The 17,671-nt window shown below is 35.8% G+C and overlaps 1 protein-coding gene across 1 annotated transcript in view; it reads left to right on the top strand.

Moving 5' to 3' along the window:
• LOC135406841 (guanine nucleotide-binding protein G(q) subunit alpha) overlaps positions 1 to 17,671 on the top strand; it is a 135,418-nt gene that overhangs the window by 41,824 nt on the left and 75,923 nt on the right. The window contains exon 2 of the mRNA XM_064641306.1: positions 3,610 to 3,794. Within this exon, the coding sequence (XP_064497376.1) occupies positions 3,610 to 3,794 (185 nt within the window). The remainder of the gene's footprint in view (positions 1 to 3,609; positions 3,795 to 17,671) is intronic.

Genomic DNA, 17,671 nt, shown 5'->3' with positions numbered 1-17,671 from the left:
ACACTCTACACAAGGAATGATGATGTAATGATTGCAGCTTTGCTTAGCTTAGCCTGGTGGTTGATGATGCCATATTTTCTCCCATTTCTCTAGTAAATAGCATTGCTTCTTTTCTTTTCGATTTTTTTTGTTTGGGGAGAATTATGTGAGCAAATCTCTAGTGACATGCTAGTAAATGGTGTTCTCTCACTATTAAGCAATGTCCACATAAATGGGACATTTTTAAATGAAAATATTTTATGCCATTCTTAAAAAAAAAGTCATAGTTGAAATATCTTTGCTTTTAATGTGAGCAACAATATAAAATGTTTACTTTCTGCCCTTGATCACAACAATGTAAAAAGAAATATCAGTGTGAGGTTTTTATGAGTATATTGTGCTGAAAATTAATATTTTCACTTCTTAGTAATTCTTGGGCAGTCCTACAAATTTTGTTATTATCTGGTAATCATATTCTCTTCTCTGTTTTTCATACATTCTCTGTTGGAAATTTTCCATAATTTCCTTTTTCATCAGGTTACTTTTCACACTCTGTCCCTGTGCATGTGACACTCTGTGCAGCTGAGGGGGACTAGAAATGTTCTCATTGTTGCCACTAGTTTAGCTAGAAAATTAGTCTGTGGGCAGACACAAGTAGTTTTAAGCATTGACCTGGTGAGGGACAGACTTGAGGAGGTTTTGAGGTGGCCTTCAAAAAGAAAGATAGATACAATTTTCATATATGTATGGATAGTTAAATGTATTTTATATGTATATACATTATATAGTTTTATATACATATGTATGGCTACACATATGTATATAAAATATGTGTGTGTATATATATATAATTTGTGTGTATCTACGTCTTAGATCTCCAAATATAATTTGTTACTATTTTTTGTCTGACACAGTCTGAGTGCAGTGACATCCAATTACAGAACCACAGAGTTGAATGAGATGCAGACTTAAATTTTAGATTCTTCTTTGGATTTTAATTTTGTTTTCCTACATTTTGTGATAGTTGTAGACTCACTTTCAAGGTGTAACTAATCTGAAATACTGTCTTCTCTAATAAAGACTTAAAAAAATTGTAAGCTTCAGGGGATAATAAAAGCATGTTCTATCTCTACGATAAATTTTCATTTGAAGATTTTGAAGGAACACAAATTCCCATATGAAAAAGTGTCAGAACTAAAACTGGAAGTCACTTGGTATTCTACTGATTCAGAGGTGTTTGGTGGAAATTATTTTCTTATGTATTAGTTAAAGCAGAACTTCTGGTAGAAGAGTTAATCATGTCCAAAAGGCATCTAATATACTGTTCTGTGCCTTATAGGCTTATGTTGAATAGATTTTTTTTACTAAATGACATATTTTGCAGAAAAGCTGGACAGTCTTACACAATTGATAAAAAATATAAGGTAAAGCACTTTATTATTTCACTTCTCATATAAGGACATGACTGTTTCATAGATTTCAGAAAAAGAGAATAACTGTGGTGGTCTTAAGAGTGGTCTGAAGTAATTTTTTACAATGTAATAGTTCTGTATTGTTTAGGTTTGTAATTTTGTGCAATCTTAAGGAAAGTAAAGTTTTCTCCCCACTGCGGTCTATCAATTGCAGAAGTGTAAAGATTTCACCTCTGATTCTGATGAACTGGAAGACAGGCAATTATCATTGACCCAGGATGGCCCATACTACACCACCCATTCTGAAGAGACTTGTGCCTGGTTAACATGAGTTGCTTGTGTTGTGTGGGGCGAGTTGTGCCTGGTGGCTGGGCAGTTCTCTGAAGAGGTGGCCTGGGCACCTAGTACTGCACTGTACCCTGTGAAGGCTGAGAATGGAAGCAGGCTGGGTCTCACTTTTCAGCCTCAGAGCATGCTCTTCTTCATTAAATTAATAGCAACCACTTTCTCCCTAGAGAAAGTAAAATCGGACAGTATTGGGTTATTCAGTGTGGAGATGAGAAGGCTCCAGAGAGGTCTTCTAGTACCTCAAGGGGGTCTACGAGAAAGCTGCAGAAGGACTTTGGACAAGGGCATGTAAGGATAGGACAAAGAGGAATGGCTTTAAACTGAAAGAGGACAGGTTTAGATGAGATTAGGGAGAAATTAGGGAGATGAGGGAGATTAGGGAGAAATTCTTTACATGTGAAGATAGTGAGACACCGGCACAGGTTGCCCAGAGAAGTTGTGGCTGCCCTCATCCCTGGAAGTGTTCAAGGCCATGTTGGATGGAACTCTGAGCAACCTGGTCTAGTGGGAGGTGTCACTACCGATGGCAAGGCAGTTGGAACTAAATGATCTTTAAGGTCCATTCTAACCCAAACCATTCTATGATTTTGTAATGTGTAACATCATGCTTGATTTTCTGGGAATGTGCGTGTAAGGAAAACTTACTTTAGTAGTTTGTTTTATGTGTGCAGGAATTGGGAGTGAAGGTTCCAAAATTATGCTCATGGTAAAGGCTCAGATTTTTGCAGTGTATGCTATCTCAGAAATAGTTAAGGGTTGTTCCTTTAACCTTGCAGTTGCACTGCTGTGAAACACACTTTTCTGAGAAGGCACCTGAAACATAATCTAAGGGGCATATAAGGCTGCCTTTGTCCTGATATGACTATTATGGTATGACGCATGAAAGCTTTACAGAAATGATTAAAATAAAGGCCCGGCTGAAAGTCTGTGAAAAACACAGCACTGAGCAATGTGTTTTGTTTTCTGCAGGCTGAGTAGCTTGGGTGAACGCAGGGTTTATGTGGCTGTGCAATTCAGCTCCTCCTCTTAAGCAAACACATGAATAATATAGATAAGCTCTTGTAGTCACAGATGAGCTTGCTGAATTGGAGCAAAGGAAAAATGTGTTTTGTAACCTTTGTGAAGTTTCCAATAAGCAGATCTTAACTTCTAAGTTGACAAATAGTCATATTTCATTAATAAACTACTTTTAGTACAAAGTACAAAGACATGAAAAAAAAAATTAATGAAAGGAATGACTGCCTGTTAATGAATATGAGCCAAATTTTAATTTGACAGTGATTCCACACGGTTCTGAGATTGAAGTTTACAGGGCTTTGATTGTTACAATACTTGCTTAAAAAAAAAAAGCAAACTACACCCCCCCAAACAAAACAAGTAAAAACCCAACAAACCAAAGAAAACAAAAAAACCCAAACAAATCAATAAAAAAAAAAATACAGATGTATCTGTCGGTTGTAATACCAATAGATTATGGTAGTGTCCTGAAAGTTGGTCTAGGAAGATTTTTTTTTCCCTTAGTCCTTGAATTTTTGTGATAGGATGTCTGATAGTAGTTACATGAGTTTAGAGGTTTTGAACAATTACGTTTTTAAGAATGGAAGATTTTTAAATATGCAGTCATATATAATATGTATATTTTGGAATTTTGTTTTACTCATGAGTTTAGCTGTTAAATCAAAATGCAAATTTTAATTCAGTTGTTCTTCAGTTGCTACTGATGCTGCTGTTTGACACTAAACTGGTCCTTGTAGTTACCTTGCAAGTACCCCTTGACACTGTTCAGCCCTGCACTAAGCTGTCAGCATTGTGCAAAAAAGTCATGTATGTGTCCAGTGGGTAAAGCATATCCTTCTTATTTGTCTTTCAGGCACAGGAGAGAGTGGCAAAAGCACATTTATCAAGCAGATGAGAATCATTCATGGATCAGGTTACTCTGATGAAGACAAAAAGGGCTTTACAAAACTGGTGTACCAGAATATATTTACAGCAATGCAGGCCATGATCAAGGCCATGGATACCCTCAAAATCCCATACAAGTGTGAAAATAACAAGGTGAGATTTTTGTTTATTTCTGTAGCTGAAGTTTTCCTCTTTTTATTTTAGGAAATATACTGAAGGTCTCAAAAAAAATGACACATCACAGAAGTGATACTCAAAGCTCAGAAGAAAAGGACATCTTCCTGTCCTGCATTTAGTTCTCTGCCCTTCTTACAACAATAAATGTGCTGCTTTTAACGAGAGACCTCTCTTAAGATGCCTGAGGAGGCTTGTCACAGAACAGAGGTTTAATGACAGGCTGCAGTTAAACTTTAGTTACTCTTGTCTTTTCCTCCCAGGTCATGCTCTGGTTAGAGCACAATTTAACTATTCTTGTGATCTGTAGCAGAACTTTACTGCTTAAGGGTTTCCATTAGCCTTAAAAGTGGAAAAAAGTCAAATTATCAGAAAAATATACAGGAATATCTGTGTGTGAACAGATCGTGAAATTAAATTTTCTACATGAGACCTTAAACCAGTCAGAATCTTCTGAGACTGATCCTGCTACTGTAATGTGAAAGGACAAAGTACATTTGAAATGTTTGGGAGGTTCATCTCTGACTGGCCTTTTTCCATTTTTTTTCATATTTATGTTTTTATAGTAAGATAACTAAAATAGTTTAAGCATTCCCTGATAGAGAGTGAAATGCTTAATATATACTTGACTAGGTTACATGGCTGTATCTCCCAGTATCACAGAATCACAGCATTGGTTAGATTGGGAGGGATCACAGTGGGCCATCTCCAACCTCCCTGCTCAACCAGGGACTATTTGATAGCAGTTCCTGGGAACTTGTTCTCATTTTTACTGTTGAGCCGTTATCAGCAGCTTTGTCAAATGGAGAATTTAAGATCTTCCACAAGTGGAGGACTCACATACCTTTCAATCTTGTGAAAGAGTATTTAATGATTATTTTGTAATCCAGGATGAAAGTAGTACTTTCTCAAAGGTTCTTTTATTCTAATACTTTTTTTTAAATATGACAAACCAGCAAGAAGCAGTGACATTTACAATAAGGAGCTAAGTTTCCGTTAGCTGGGAGAGAATGAAATAAAGTTAGGTTAAGATTAAAGTCTTTTTGTGTTTGTACATATGAAGTTTAATTATTAAAATTGAACTGCTGTATGTGTTTTAAGACAACTAATTTAGAAGTAGGAAAGATAACGGTTATTACCAGGTTAAAGACATGTTGTTTTGTCATTTGCATTTGCTGAAGTCATTGCAGATGGTCATCACTTTGTTGGTGATGAAATGTTGCGGTAATTAGAGTCTTGCCGGAGCCTGGGTTTATGCAGTGAGAAGTCAGGAGGATCCCATCTGTCAAAATCTGTATTGTTAACCTTTGTTAATGGTGGGTGGGTTTTTTTGTGTGTGTGAAACAGATTGAAAAACTTTTCTAAGTGATAAGACTCTTGGCTGTCGAACTTCATCATTAACTGTATTTAACTGGAGCTGTCTGTTTTCCCCTCATCCTTCACAAATCAAAATCAAATATGTAATTAGTATTAAAAAGAAAAGTGCATTTCCATGTGTATTTTAGCCTGTTGGCTTCATGTTTCTGCTGTGTGCAATGCAAAAGGCATGCTGAAAAAGTTAGTTGATCCTAAAGGACATTTTTTCTTCAAAACTGGTACTGATTGTCACTGGAAGTCCTCATTGTAGATTATGAATTTTTTTCCCTTGTATTATATTACAGAGTATATGTTGTGTGTTTATTTTTAAGAAGTGCTGAGTTTATGTAGTGTTTTTATATAGCTGAGTGAGTCAGGTACGTTTGGCATAGCTGTATACACATGGCCAGAACTGTTCACTTTCTCTACATAAAAATTGCTTTCCTGAAAGTAGGAGGCTTATTTTTGTGTTCAGCTCCTTCCCATCTCTCAAAGCAAACCCTGTACAAATTCCTTCTGAAACACAGGAAAAACCCCAAACTTGCTACAGCCTTGTGCTTGAATAGAGACAATTGTGGTCAACTACACTTTGGTTTTGTATACAAGGTCACTTCACTTTAAAGCATGAACACCAGTCAACTGGTAAATCTGCTTGTTCTTTTTTTAAAAGCTGTTGAAAACAAACCCATTAGTCCTAGAGTCCAGAAAACACAGGAAGGGCACTTCCTATTAATTTGAATCTCCTATTAGGAAGTTCTGTCTCTGGAGAGAATATCTCAAAGTTTGAGTAATAGCATATTTTTAGCACAGTAGCTGCTGTGCACAGTAGTTTAGAAATTTGCAGGTCAAGCTGGTATTGATGTGGTTGGGCCTAAAGAAAAATGACCCTTTATTAATCAAATTCCTTATGTTCTTCAATAGACTTTGGGGCTATAGTAGAAATGCTTTTCTCTTACTGTACCAATTTTTATACCTCTAACCATGAATTAGTAAAATTGAAGTGTTTTGAATCTCTGGATGCTTCTGGAATTTGAAGTGCCCTTGTATCAAGAAGTTAGTTAACTCTAGGCAGCCGTGTTTTTTGTGTGTTGTACAACGTCACAGGATTTAGGCTGGATTATTTTAATATAATCAACGTAGCAAGAGACAAATTGTAAGTTTAGCAAGTTATTTCTTGTGGAATTGTGTTTGGCTTCATAGTCACCAATGTAACTAAAGAGGCAGAGTCTGAAGTGTATTGTCCTATATTATAATAATCTAGACTGTTTTGAAAGATTTATTATCAGAGTAGTGAAAGTCAATTGAGAAATTTAACTGTCAATGTTTAGAAGTTCTAATATCTCAGAACTGATGGTAGAGTATTATAATGAGAGACATTTCTTTTTTTGTGTTTAAACTTCAGAATGTTAGCTCTTCTGAGGTTTAAGATAATGGGTGAGGGTGATCTGTTCTCTTAGGAATTTGTCTTTCATAGGAAATGCTTGCTTGCTTATAGACTGGCTTTTTAGTTTTGTTTTGAGTAAATTTTACTGTGCTTCCATTACATATTTTTTAACTAGAAGTTGTGAAGTTTCAATATGGTTTTTGAATTTTAGAGTAACAAATATTTTATGAAACAGGAAAACACTAGTTTTTATAGAAATGTTTACTAGCAATTCTGAAAATTGCCTGTATTTGCAAAATTTTGTGCATATACCAAACTAACTCATTACATATTCACATGCACATTTTTTAAAAAATAAAACACAGGTTTATGCTTTTTGCAGTTTCTTTTTTTAGACAAATGCATCTACCACTATACTAAACACCAGCTACCACTGTTGTCATGTACTACCCCTTTTCATGTAACTTCCAAAAGACAAGTTGCCTCTCTGTTCCAACAGACAGTATCAGGAAGGTGTCACTCTATGGTGATTAACAGGCAGGAAACCTTACTTGAATCCCATTCCCTTAACTTCATGTGAGGTAACTTAAATATTCATATGCAATATAACTAATGTGAATAACAGTAGCAGAACAGGCTACGGGAAAGTTTTTTAAAGACACTGGAAAGATAAAAGCAAGTTTTATTGTAGACCTAGACATTGTTAAATTTCTAAGAGTGTTTTCTGCAGAAATTGGTTTTACATTTATGCCTGTTCCCTTTGGAAAATGTATTGCAGTAAAAATAAACGGATGTGGGAAATGCTTTCAAAGTCCAAAATTTTACTGGCATTATCTCCAAGTCCACATTTACTTTGTTGTTTCTTCTGTGTCAGACAGATCTCTTGGAGCAAACTAATAAAATTACAGACAGAAGTGGAACAACAGGAGAGGGTATGGAATCAGATTGCATAAGTTTTTGTCTCAGGTAAACAGCTTAGGGGTGTTAAGTGTTCTAGATCTCTTGGTGAAATTTGATGTTGAACAAACATAGGTTGGAGGAAAGGGCCTCCTGTGGATACGTCACCTGATACACAGAGAGTGTGAACAACTCAATCCAGAGCAATATGCAAATGCTGGGTGGGTATGTTTTTCAGTTTTGGGGGGGATGGTGTTCTGTAAAAAACAGAAAGAATGATGTTTTTGGGATGATGAAATGAAATGCTTATTGGTTTGGAATATGGATAATCAACTGGCTCTTTAAGCAGATGGAGAAACCTGAATGGTACTTGGTTAGTATTTTAAGTTCTCTCAGATGTTCTTCTCCAGACATTCAAAACCAAAGTAAAATTACCTAATAAATAGGAGTCTTGCAGAAGAGATAAATTCTTCTAAGAAAGGGAGCTCTGTGTGCAGTATTTTCACAAGACATCGGTTGCTGCAGTCAGATAACATGGAAGAACATATAGGAGATTTAAAGTATCATGGTCCTTTAACCTCACATAGGATAAAGGAACTGAAGATAGCTTTTTTTTTTTTTTTCCACCAGGGGCCATAATATGAGGGAAAGCCCATCTCACCGATAGCTCTGTTTCCTCCCTGGGGACATTAATCAGTGAGCTTTAGGGATTCCAATAATGCCATGAGCAGTTTCCTCCTGAGTGCTTCGTAAAGAGTCCTTCATGAGGACTTTGACAGTCCTACCTAGATAGCAGCCTGTCCTCAGCTGTCTTCTTCATCTTTTTATCAGTCTCCTGTCAGTGATTTGCTCTTCTCATTCCCTGCTCTTCTAGCACCTTATATACATTTGACCTCAGCACATCTTTATCTACTTACCTGTGGCCTACTATTTTGTCTTATTTTCTTCTGGTTTTCTCCTCCTTCTTTATATTTGAATAAACTTTTAAAGCAAATAAAAAGCCCCCATACAAGTAGTAATTTACATTCCTGTTCTCTTTCTCATTTGCTTGCTCCTTCCTTAGAACAGAGGTCTCTTGCTTTTATCTGTATTGGTCTAATGGATTAGTAAATTGGTTGTTTCCTGTGTTATGTCCTGCTTAACTGTTTCATCCCAAAAGAAGCATGAGTTTTAGCTATTTTTCCAAGTGTGTAGGAAAAATGATTATGTCTCAAAAGTAAGCTAGACAAGTAGAATTGAATGTTCCCATGAAGAGCTGAGAATATTTTTATTTAAAGTAAACACATGGGTAAATGAACCCTTCCTTTCTCCACTTTAATAGCAGGTAGTTTCACTGATATGAAATGAGGAAACTGTCAGCTTGCTGTTCAACATAAATCTGAAAACTAAGTTCTAGCTACTCTTTTTGCAGTGCAAAAAGATTTCTTCCTTCCTTTTTTAATATTTCAGTTTAGGCGAAGCTCTTAGTACTTTTAAATATGACATTTTAAATTATTAACTGCCCTTTGCTAATGAGAAGTGGTAAGACATTTACAAAAACACTCATGTAAGGCGTGATGGCCATGTTTTATCTTTACAGTTCCATTCTTTTACTGTTTCTGCTAATATGAAGAACGAATGGGTGGTAATAACGCTGGCAGATCATTGTAGATTTTGTGATCACTCACACACTGGATAAAGGACCATAAATGTAGGAAAGCAGGCTTCTACCATTTTTTTTATTAATTTCTTTCTGAGTATTTTACTCAGAAAGTTGTCTTATTATTTTGCTTGCACAGCATATTGTATGTTTGAAGGGAAATGTTCATGTGTGTTCTCTGACCATGAAAATGTGAAATATGCTTGGCAACTTTTATTGTATGTAATAGGAATGTGGCATATATTTTAAGGTAATGAGATTGCGTACTGTGGAAATGGTTCCAACTTTCTCCATGGTTAACAGCCATTATATAAATATGGGTATTTATGCAATATAATTTTACAGAGAAAATATATAAACATCATCATATGTAAGTATTTCCTAGAGGAAAGTATTTAATAGCTTCCTAATTATTTAATTCATTTCTAGAGAAGATAGGCTAAGGTTATCTAGCATTTATTTCTAAAATAATTTCAGATTGAAATATTTTTGTCATATTTTCGTCTGAAACTTTCTGGAAATATTTTTTTCCCACAGTAAGCTTCTTTGAAGAATTCAGATCCAATTGTGTTGTGGTTATATTATGTTGGATGAGTAGAAGTTATTGTAATTTCTAGTAACACACAAGTTGTCCAACATAAGGTTTACTGCAGTGGACCGTATTTTTTTCCAGGTTTTGTCCATATCTTGTTCAGTTTGTGCTTCCTATATGGTAAAAATTGTAACGTCTGAGATGCAAGTAGGTTTTGTCTTATAATAAAATTCAGCTTTGATTTGACAAAACAGTTGTTTAAAAAAAAAAAATCAAAACACAACCCACCCTGACCTTCCTGCCCCCACTCCCCCTTTTTGTTTGTTTGGTTGGTTTTGTTTCTCAAGTATAATTTGGTTTGTATTGTGGGATGTATTGCCCTATAGAGGTATTCACATCATTCCTTTGATCTCTACATTTTCCAAAGATTATTTTGCTCCTTTTTTCTCCCTGGTTAAAGTAGGCTCAAAGTCTGCACATGAAGAGGTGATTACATATTCACACTTCAGTCTGATCATATGCCTGGCTGTTTTCAGGATATGGGCCTGTGTAGCTCCACTGTTAGACTTTGTATTTGCTTTGGGTGATTGCATGAAAGTGAGTAATGAGGCAAGAATCCAGTGTTTTGCTTCTGGAAGAGTAAGCTGGGAAAGGAAAATCTAAGCATGACATTAGTCATGTTGCATTTTAATTTTTTTTTTGACAGCTTTATAACAAAAAACCACAAGGTTTTGTTTGCGCGCTTCATCCTTGGCAAGAAAGCGTACAGATTTTGACTGCAAATTGTTTAATATTATGGCGGACGTAAGATAGTGGGTAGGTAAGAAAATCATTTATTATGAGCAAGTCACTTCTGTGAACTGTCTCAAGCATGACTAAGAGAGCTGAATATTGGGTTGGAGGAGTAGTAACTACCAAGATTTGCTTCATAACATGTCTTTACTGTCACATATCTCTCCTTTTCATTAGTCCTGTCATATATAAAAGTTTGCGAAACTTGGCTGGGGCAAATGATACTGTGGAAAAGGTTTTTTTCTAGTTAAGGTTGTTTCTGATGATGATTTTCCATTTTTCTTAAAGTGGCCAGAGTTAAAATTTGGCTTATTGTTTAATTGTTAATCTTCTAAGCCAATTTGTAGATATAGTTTACTAATAGGTTTTACCCTGACTCACCCATAATCCCATGGAATCAGGTAAAACTGATTTCTGGGACAGAATATTTTTGAGAAACTTTTAATGTTTATTTTTATATTATTCCTTCGACCCTGTGCATTTTTTAAACCTTTCATTCAAAGTCTGGATTAAAAAAATACTTCTTGAAAGCTGAAATATTTTGTACTAAAGTTTTAACTACTTTTTCTTACAACTTTAGAACTCCATGGGTTTTCTTTAGTTATTTTTTCCTCCTTTTCTTCTTTTACTTTCTCTGTCACTCTAACTTTTAAATACTGCCTTGACCTTTGAAAAGTTGAAAGAGTAATGATGAAGGATTGAAAATAAAGCTATTCAAAACAGTGTAAAAACATACCAGATATTATAGGTTCTGTTGCAGGCAGTAGTCTGCAAATGAAAGAAGGGCACAGGATAAAATGAAATGTGATGACATTTTTCAAACATATTTTATGGATGTTTTAATTTAGCTGTGAATTAAGAATTTGGGGAAGAAATTAACTTCAATACTTATTCTTGATTTTGAAAAAACTGGAGTTTTTCCAACCACTTGCCTCTTCGTAAGCAGCTTTTGAAAACTCTTCTGCAGTAAAAGAAATTAAGTGGCTCTTTGATAATGAGCCCATGAAGGAGCCACTTCTTGGACTGAGACATTTTTATTGGACTAAAAAGACATGGAGAATGTTTGACTAGGGCATGTATCTACTGTTATGTGTGCAGTATAAAATGGACTTTTGTTAAAGAGAAAGTTGGAGTTGTCTGATTCAAACTTGCTTATAAAGGAAGGTGTTGAAGAATATATATGAAAAAATTGAGGAATGCATGAATAGACACATCCTCTCAGAGGGTTGCAAAGAAGCCTGCACACTGAGATAAATGAAGCATTTCTGAGAGAACACAGACTGTGCAGGTGGTATTTAAAGTATGGTCAGGAAGGCTCTGAGGACCCTTTTGCGATTTAGAGGGTGTATATCTATTTTTTTAGGCTTCTTAGTTTTTAGAACCATTTCTTCTAGAATTTGTGTGATGATACTGTGTCATGAATAGTTTATTTACTGCTTGCAAAAGGAGTCTTCCTGTTCTTTTAAAAACGTCTAAACACCTGTCAGCATTTTCCCAAGCTGAGTGTTGGAGTTTTTTTAGTTTCACCTGTGGGTAGTTCTAGTGCTACTGATCAGGAAAACAAATTGTGTGACCTCATGATTAGATTCATCATGAAAGGCCCTGTTTTAAACAAAAACTTCTTTTGTGGGGCAATATTTATAAATAAAACCATCCTAATCAGAGAGGGGCATGACAGTACAGCCTTGTAGTTCATGTCCTTCTTGTGTGATAAACTAGGACTTGCCCTGGGTGCCCTGGCTGAAGCAGTTTACTCATTCACTGCATTGCAAAATGTTTTAAACAGCAACTACCTGCTGTGTTTTAGAATTTACTTAATTTTTCCTCATATCTGCTTCAGAAAAGAAATGTACATTTTCTAGAAGTAGATTTTTGAGGACCTAATATTAATGATGGGGAGGAGCTATAGCTTGCTCACTCACTAGCTCCATTGTTTCATGATTCCAGTGGGCTGTGTATGCTCTTACTGGTATGTTTCTGTCTATCTATCTGTTTTTGGATTGCAGCTTTTGTGGTCTTCCTGTAGAGCTTCCTGTGCACTGCTGTCTGATGATACCATATGAATCAGCAATGTGGGTGGTGCTTTGCCTTTCTGACAAATAAAAAAACTACAACAGCAGTGTTTTTAATTTTTCTTCATCAAAGTCAGTACTATTCAGAGTTACATTTTAAAATCACATTGGGATGCACTTCTGTGATCCAGTAGGTCTTTTTCAATTTATCATCTGCTGGCTAGAATATGCAGTAGAAAACAACCTGTTATGAACGCGTCCCAGGCAGATGATGTAGCTGTCTGGGTGTAGTGAAACATAAAATGGAATCAAATTCTGACATTTCAACATTTTAATGCAATTTTTCATTTTGTCCTTCATTACTGGTCCAAAGTACACAAAAATTAGATTTTACAGATGTTTTCCTCTTGGGAAAGGGATGAAAATTAGATTTCTTATGTGAAGCTATTACAATGAGAGGAAATTTAAATAAATATGTTAGGGGGCTCATGGTGGAGGCAGTGTTAGAAACATGGGTGAAGGGAGGGATATAGGCTGAGTAGTCAAGAACCTTACTTCTTAAAGTAAGGGTTAGTCCCTGGAGAGAGTTTTGTTTGGTAATGCTTCTCCAGTGTTCACATGGTCTCATTATTCTTTGAATATGACATAGTTATTTCTCAGTGTATTATTAAATAATTTTTTTCCGTAGCCAACCTTTTTTTTCATTTTATATTGGGCAGTTAGATCTATTTCCTTGTGTTAAGGTTTGTGTTTCTTTTTTTTCTTTCACCTCGGGTATTCAGCCTCTCAGATTTTGTGCAGTTGTAATCTGCTGAAGAGTATCAGAGGAGGATGATAAATGAGACTTGTTACAGTGCTGTGTTTTATGCCTGGTTCCCATATTCCTTTTGAAATTCTTGACTTTCTGGAAGCTGATGCGTTTGTCAGAGTCTCCTTGTTTTCTCCAGCAACAAGGGGCGTGGAAGGAATCAAATGGATCAGTATTTGACACAGCTTCATACAGCTGAACAAAATGTGGTTAAGATGACTGTGGAATACAGACTTCTTGATATAGTTGTGTTTTGCAGCACTTACTTTGCAGGCACAGTTTTATACCACCTGCAGAGTTCTAGGGAATTTTACTACAGTGCTTGTTAAAAATAAGTATTTCCAAGGGGCTGAGGAACTAAATGGAAAACAATGCCATAACTTTGGGTCTGTAGTTGGCAGCACTGCACACAATACAGAACACTCCTGCTGTATGATACATGAAAAGAAGAGGGAGTAACTATCTCATCCTTACAATGAGCAGAAATGTAATGCATGCTTTCACTGTGAAGTAATTTTGTCTTAGAAACTGGATTTGAAAGGCTGAGTAAAAATGTGCTTTACCATAACCCTACCATGCCCAAAATTCAGACATTTGTATTCCTCCCTACACCAGCAGATGAGTCTAAAGAAAGAAACAATGATAAATCTCCACTGTTACAATATGTCACATGTACGTGCACTGTTGTTATTCATAGGTAAAATCAGTAATTGAACTAAGTATTTTCCTCTGCACTTCATAGAATTTTTTTTCCTCAGCACAACCAGTTATAGAATAAGGGAAAGGCTCACACCTGTTAAAATAATTCTTCTGTTTTGAGGGAATTTTGCCATTCTGAGTGTTAGTGTGTACTGTCTTGCATCTTACGACATCATGCTATTGGAGACCTGTACTCTTAGAGACCAGTAGTTAGACTTGAGATATTAATAACTACACCTTAAAATGAAGAATAGTGCTGCTTTGGTTCACCATGAGCTACACAGTTTCTTTGAGCTAGGTTCTCTCACACGTGAGCTGCAATAGGCTGTAGGGATGTGTCTTGATCCCTGTCACTTTCACTGGCTCATATGGCCCTGAAAATGTCAGTTTTACCACAAGCACTAAAGCTAAGAGCCTAAATATGGATCTTGGATAGTATCCCACAGCATTTAAATTAACATTAATGTTACTTATGTCAAAGATAGAAGACTTCAGGCAAATGAATCTGAGTACGGCGATTGCCTGTTTTTTCTTCCCCTTTTTGACCTGTGAATGAAACAAAACTTTCCCACCTTTATAACATCATTGTACCAAAGTGTTAATCATTGCTAGTTTGGTGAAATTCTGTATTGTGGATATGAAACAGCAGTGATTTAACTACAATTAAACTTGTAATTAAGGCAATTTATAAAGCATTTACCTTCAAAAATACTTCTGTTTTAGTATTTGCTATGTTAAAAGTGGGAAAAGAGATGCTAGCTTCATCAAATGGGGTTTAAGACAAGCAGCAGTAAATTTCTTTCAGTGTGACAAAACTAGTGCTGTCTCTTCTGGCATCAGTTCTTTCAAATAGTTGAACTCTCTACTCTTTGACATGGTTTTAAAGCGGTTTTTAATAGGTTGCTAATTGTACTAGCAGTTTCTAGACACAGGGAAGGGCTTTTGATGTCTAAGCTGCTAATTCTGCTTTCAGCAGTTCCCTTTTTCTTACTTTTTTTTGATTAACAAATCTGGTTTTTGTGAGAAATTGTAACAAGTTAATCCTAATTTTGGAAATTGCAGGATTATGCATAGTCCATTTGTAGTACATAAATGCTAATGTTTTCTGTCATCACCCTGTTTTTTTCCCTGCATTACCACCTCTGGTCTTTTTAATGCACACACTTGCTTTTTGACCTTCCCCTTTCACCGTCTAAATCATATGAAAACAGAAAGATAGGTATTTACAAATGATTGTAAGTCAGGCATAGCAATTAAGAAGGCTAATAATGATTGTAAGAAAACAAAAACAAAACCCCACAAAAAACCCAGATCAACCAAACAAACACAAATCCACAATGGGCAGTACTTTTGTTTTTAAAGTCTTGGCAACTCCCAGTGAATATCTGCTGAAGAAGGAAATGTGGTATTCTCTTATTTATTTGTTATATATCCTAAAGGTGCTAGACTGGAATTTCTGGGACTCCCCTTTGTAAGGTGATGGCATTGTCAGACCTGCTCAAGGTAGAATAGGGGCCTTTATTTCTGAAAGCTTTTGTGTGTATGTTTCCCTTGATGGCTGTGTGAGGCTTTGTTTTATGTTCTGCTCCTCCTTAAGAACTCAAGAAGAACAACGGTTCTGCTTTTCATAACTTCCTTTAAGCACTAGCAGCAAAAAAAAATAATAGTGAGGCTGATAGTAAGCTTGTTAATACCTTTTGTTGGTATTGAAGCTATGAACAACAGCACAAGCAACTTAGCTTTCTGGCCATTAAGTCAGGAAGACAATATGTTTTAATATGCATGAGTCACTCTTATTATCTCTGTAAATAAAAAAGGAGGAGGCAAGCAAAGCAGTAATACTTCATTTAGACCTTAAGTTATTAATGAAATAGCCTTGAAAACTGAACCAAACAAACATCTTGAGGGAATTAGGGAAGTGGTTGATAGTTGTTACAAAGCAAGTAGGTTTTCACCTTGATACATGAACATTCATATAAATTGTGAGGTACAGTCATTCAGGGGGTGGGGGCAGGGGGCTGTTTCATTGTTCCTCTGATGCATTTGCTTTTACAACAGAACAAGTCAGTGCAGCTGTGTCTGCCTAATATGTTGCTAGTGTCAATGAAACTGCATCTCTTCTACTTTCCACGCAGTGTAAACACAGTAGGCAGATGCTTTATCAAAAAGGATGCTTCATCAGTTACCTGCTTAGTTCTGCCTTTCTGTGAGCTCTGTGTGTGCTCTGTTTTAGATTCACAAAAGCCTTTAGGCACCAGGTTCTTCTCATTTCAGTGAGAAGTGGGGAGCCCTAAAATCAGAAGCAGTGTGTTCAGTCTGGGCTCTGGTGTTTGTGATAATGATGTAAGAGGCCCTGATGAGGAGAGAAAGGCAGTGAGCTGTGTGAGCATCAGGTGTGACACAGCACTGAGGGGCTTCACTTCATTGAAGGGCAGCGGTCTATTTTTTTACTTCTTAGCTTGCCAACAATATCAGTCATGGCAAAAACAGGCAGAGAACAAAAATACCTCATACCAAGCAGTCATTAGGCTCTAATAACACCTATTAGGGTAAGGTTTGTCTCAGTGGGTTTGGAGAACTGTTTGTTTATTATCCTGTTTTGCTAACACTGATTAATAGTGCTCTTAGTTTTGGCTTTATTAGTACAGACACTCATGGATTTTTAAAAGAGAATGTGATACTGATGTTCTGTCATAAAAAATTGCAGGTTATTTTGAAAAATTGATTTTAAAATCTATCAATGATTGTGTATCTTCTGATAAACATTTTTGTGAGAATATTTTTTTTTTCCACATTGCTTTATATAATTTTGTTTAAAGTAATTTTGGAGCAGGCTGGATAAAATCATGCCAATCCTAAGTTATCTGTGCTAAAATAGCTTTATATTAACTTGTTGCACTATTAAATAAAAAAAATCTTAACTCTTAGATAATATCAGTTAAAAGCATAGAGAAAGCTTTCAGCACGGTATGCTGTATTAGAAAGACAATAATAAAAATAAAGTTAGAACCAAATTCCAGTTGATGTAACAAACAATGTTGGGCTACACAGGAAAATTCATACGCTACACATACCATACTTCATATATTGGAGCATGCATGACTTGTAGTAATGCTTAGGAATTTATTAGTAAATGTTCAGGAAATAAGAGAAAAAAATCATTAGTTCATATTAATAAATGCATAAAATTTGGGAGGAAAAATTAAAAATTTTTTAACTTCTGCACAATTCAGTAGCTGCATGCACTAAACTTCAGTTCAGAGCCTCGTGAAAGTAAATGTAGTGTGTATTACTCTGTTTTGAAAAGAGAAAAAGAGAATGAAGAGTATAATTAGAAGTCTCATAGGAGTTTTTGGCCTTGTACTGTACAGTACGACTTCATACAGTTGTGTCACTAGAAGTTGTTCCTTGTGTCCTGTCCCCAGGACACAATTTTGGAAGCCGGATTGTTTATAGATAATATAAGAACCAAGACAAACCGTTTGGGCAGCACCTTGCAAGATCTTTGAAGGTCTTGAAGGCTACAGTGGAAGACAGTGAGAAGGCAAGAGGAAATACTTGGAGTAACGGAAAATATGTAAAACAGTGTAAGGGAATAATAGAGGGGGAAAGTATAACAATTTTATGGTAGCAATGTACAGCAGCATATGATCCAGTATGTAATTCTAACTTGTTTTTTGTCTTCGCTGATAAAAAAAACCCTTTTGTATTAAAAATGTTTCTTTTAGAAGATCTAA

The sequence above is a fragment of the Pseudopipra pipra genome, chromosome Z (assembly GCF_036250125.1).
Source record: "Pseudopipra pipra isolate bDixPip1 chromosome Z, bDixPip1.hap1, whole genome shotgun sequence".
In the NCBI taxonomy this organism is placed as follows: domain Eukaryota; kingdom Metazoa; phylum Chordata; class Aves; order Passeriformes; family Pipridae; genus Pseudopipra; species Pseudopipra pipra.
Note: the sequence above shows the minus strand (reverse complement) of the source record. Positions and strands in the feature narration are given on the sequence as shown.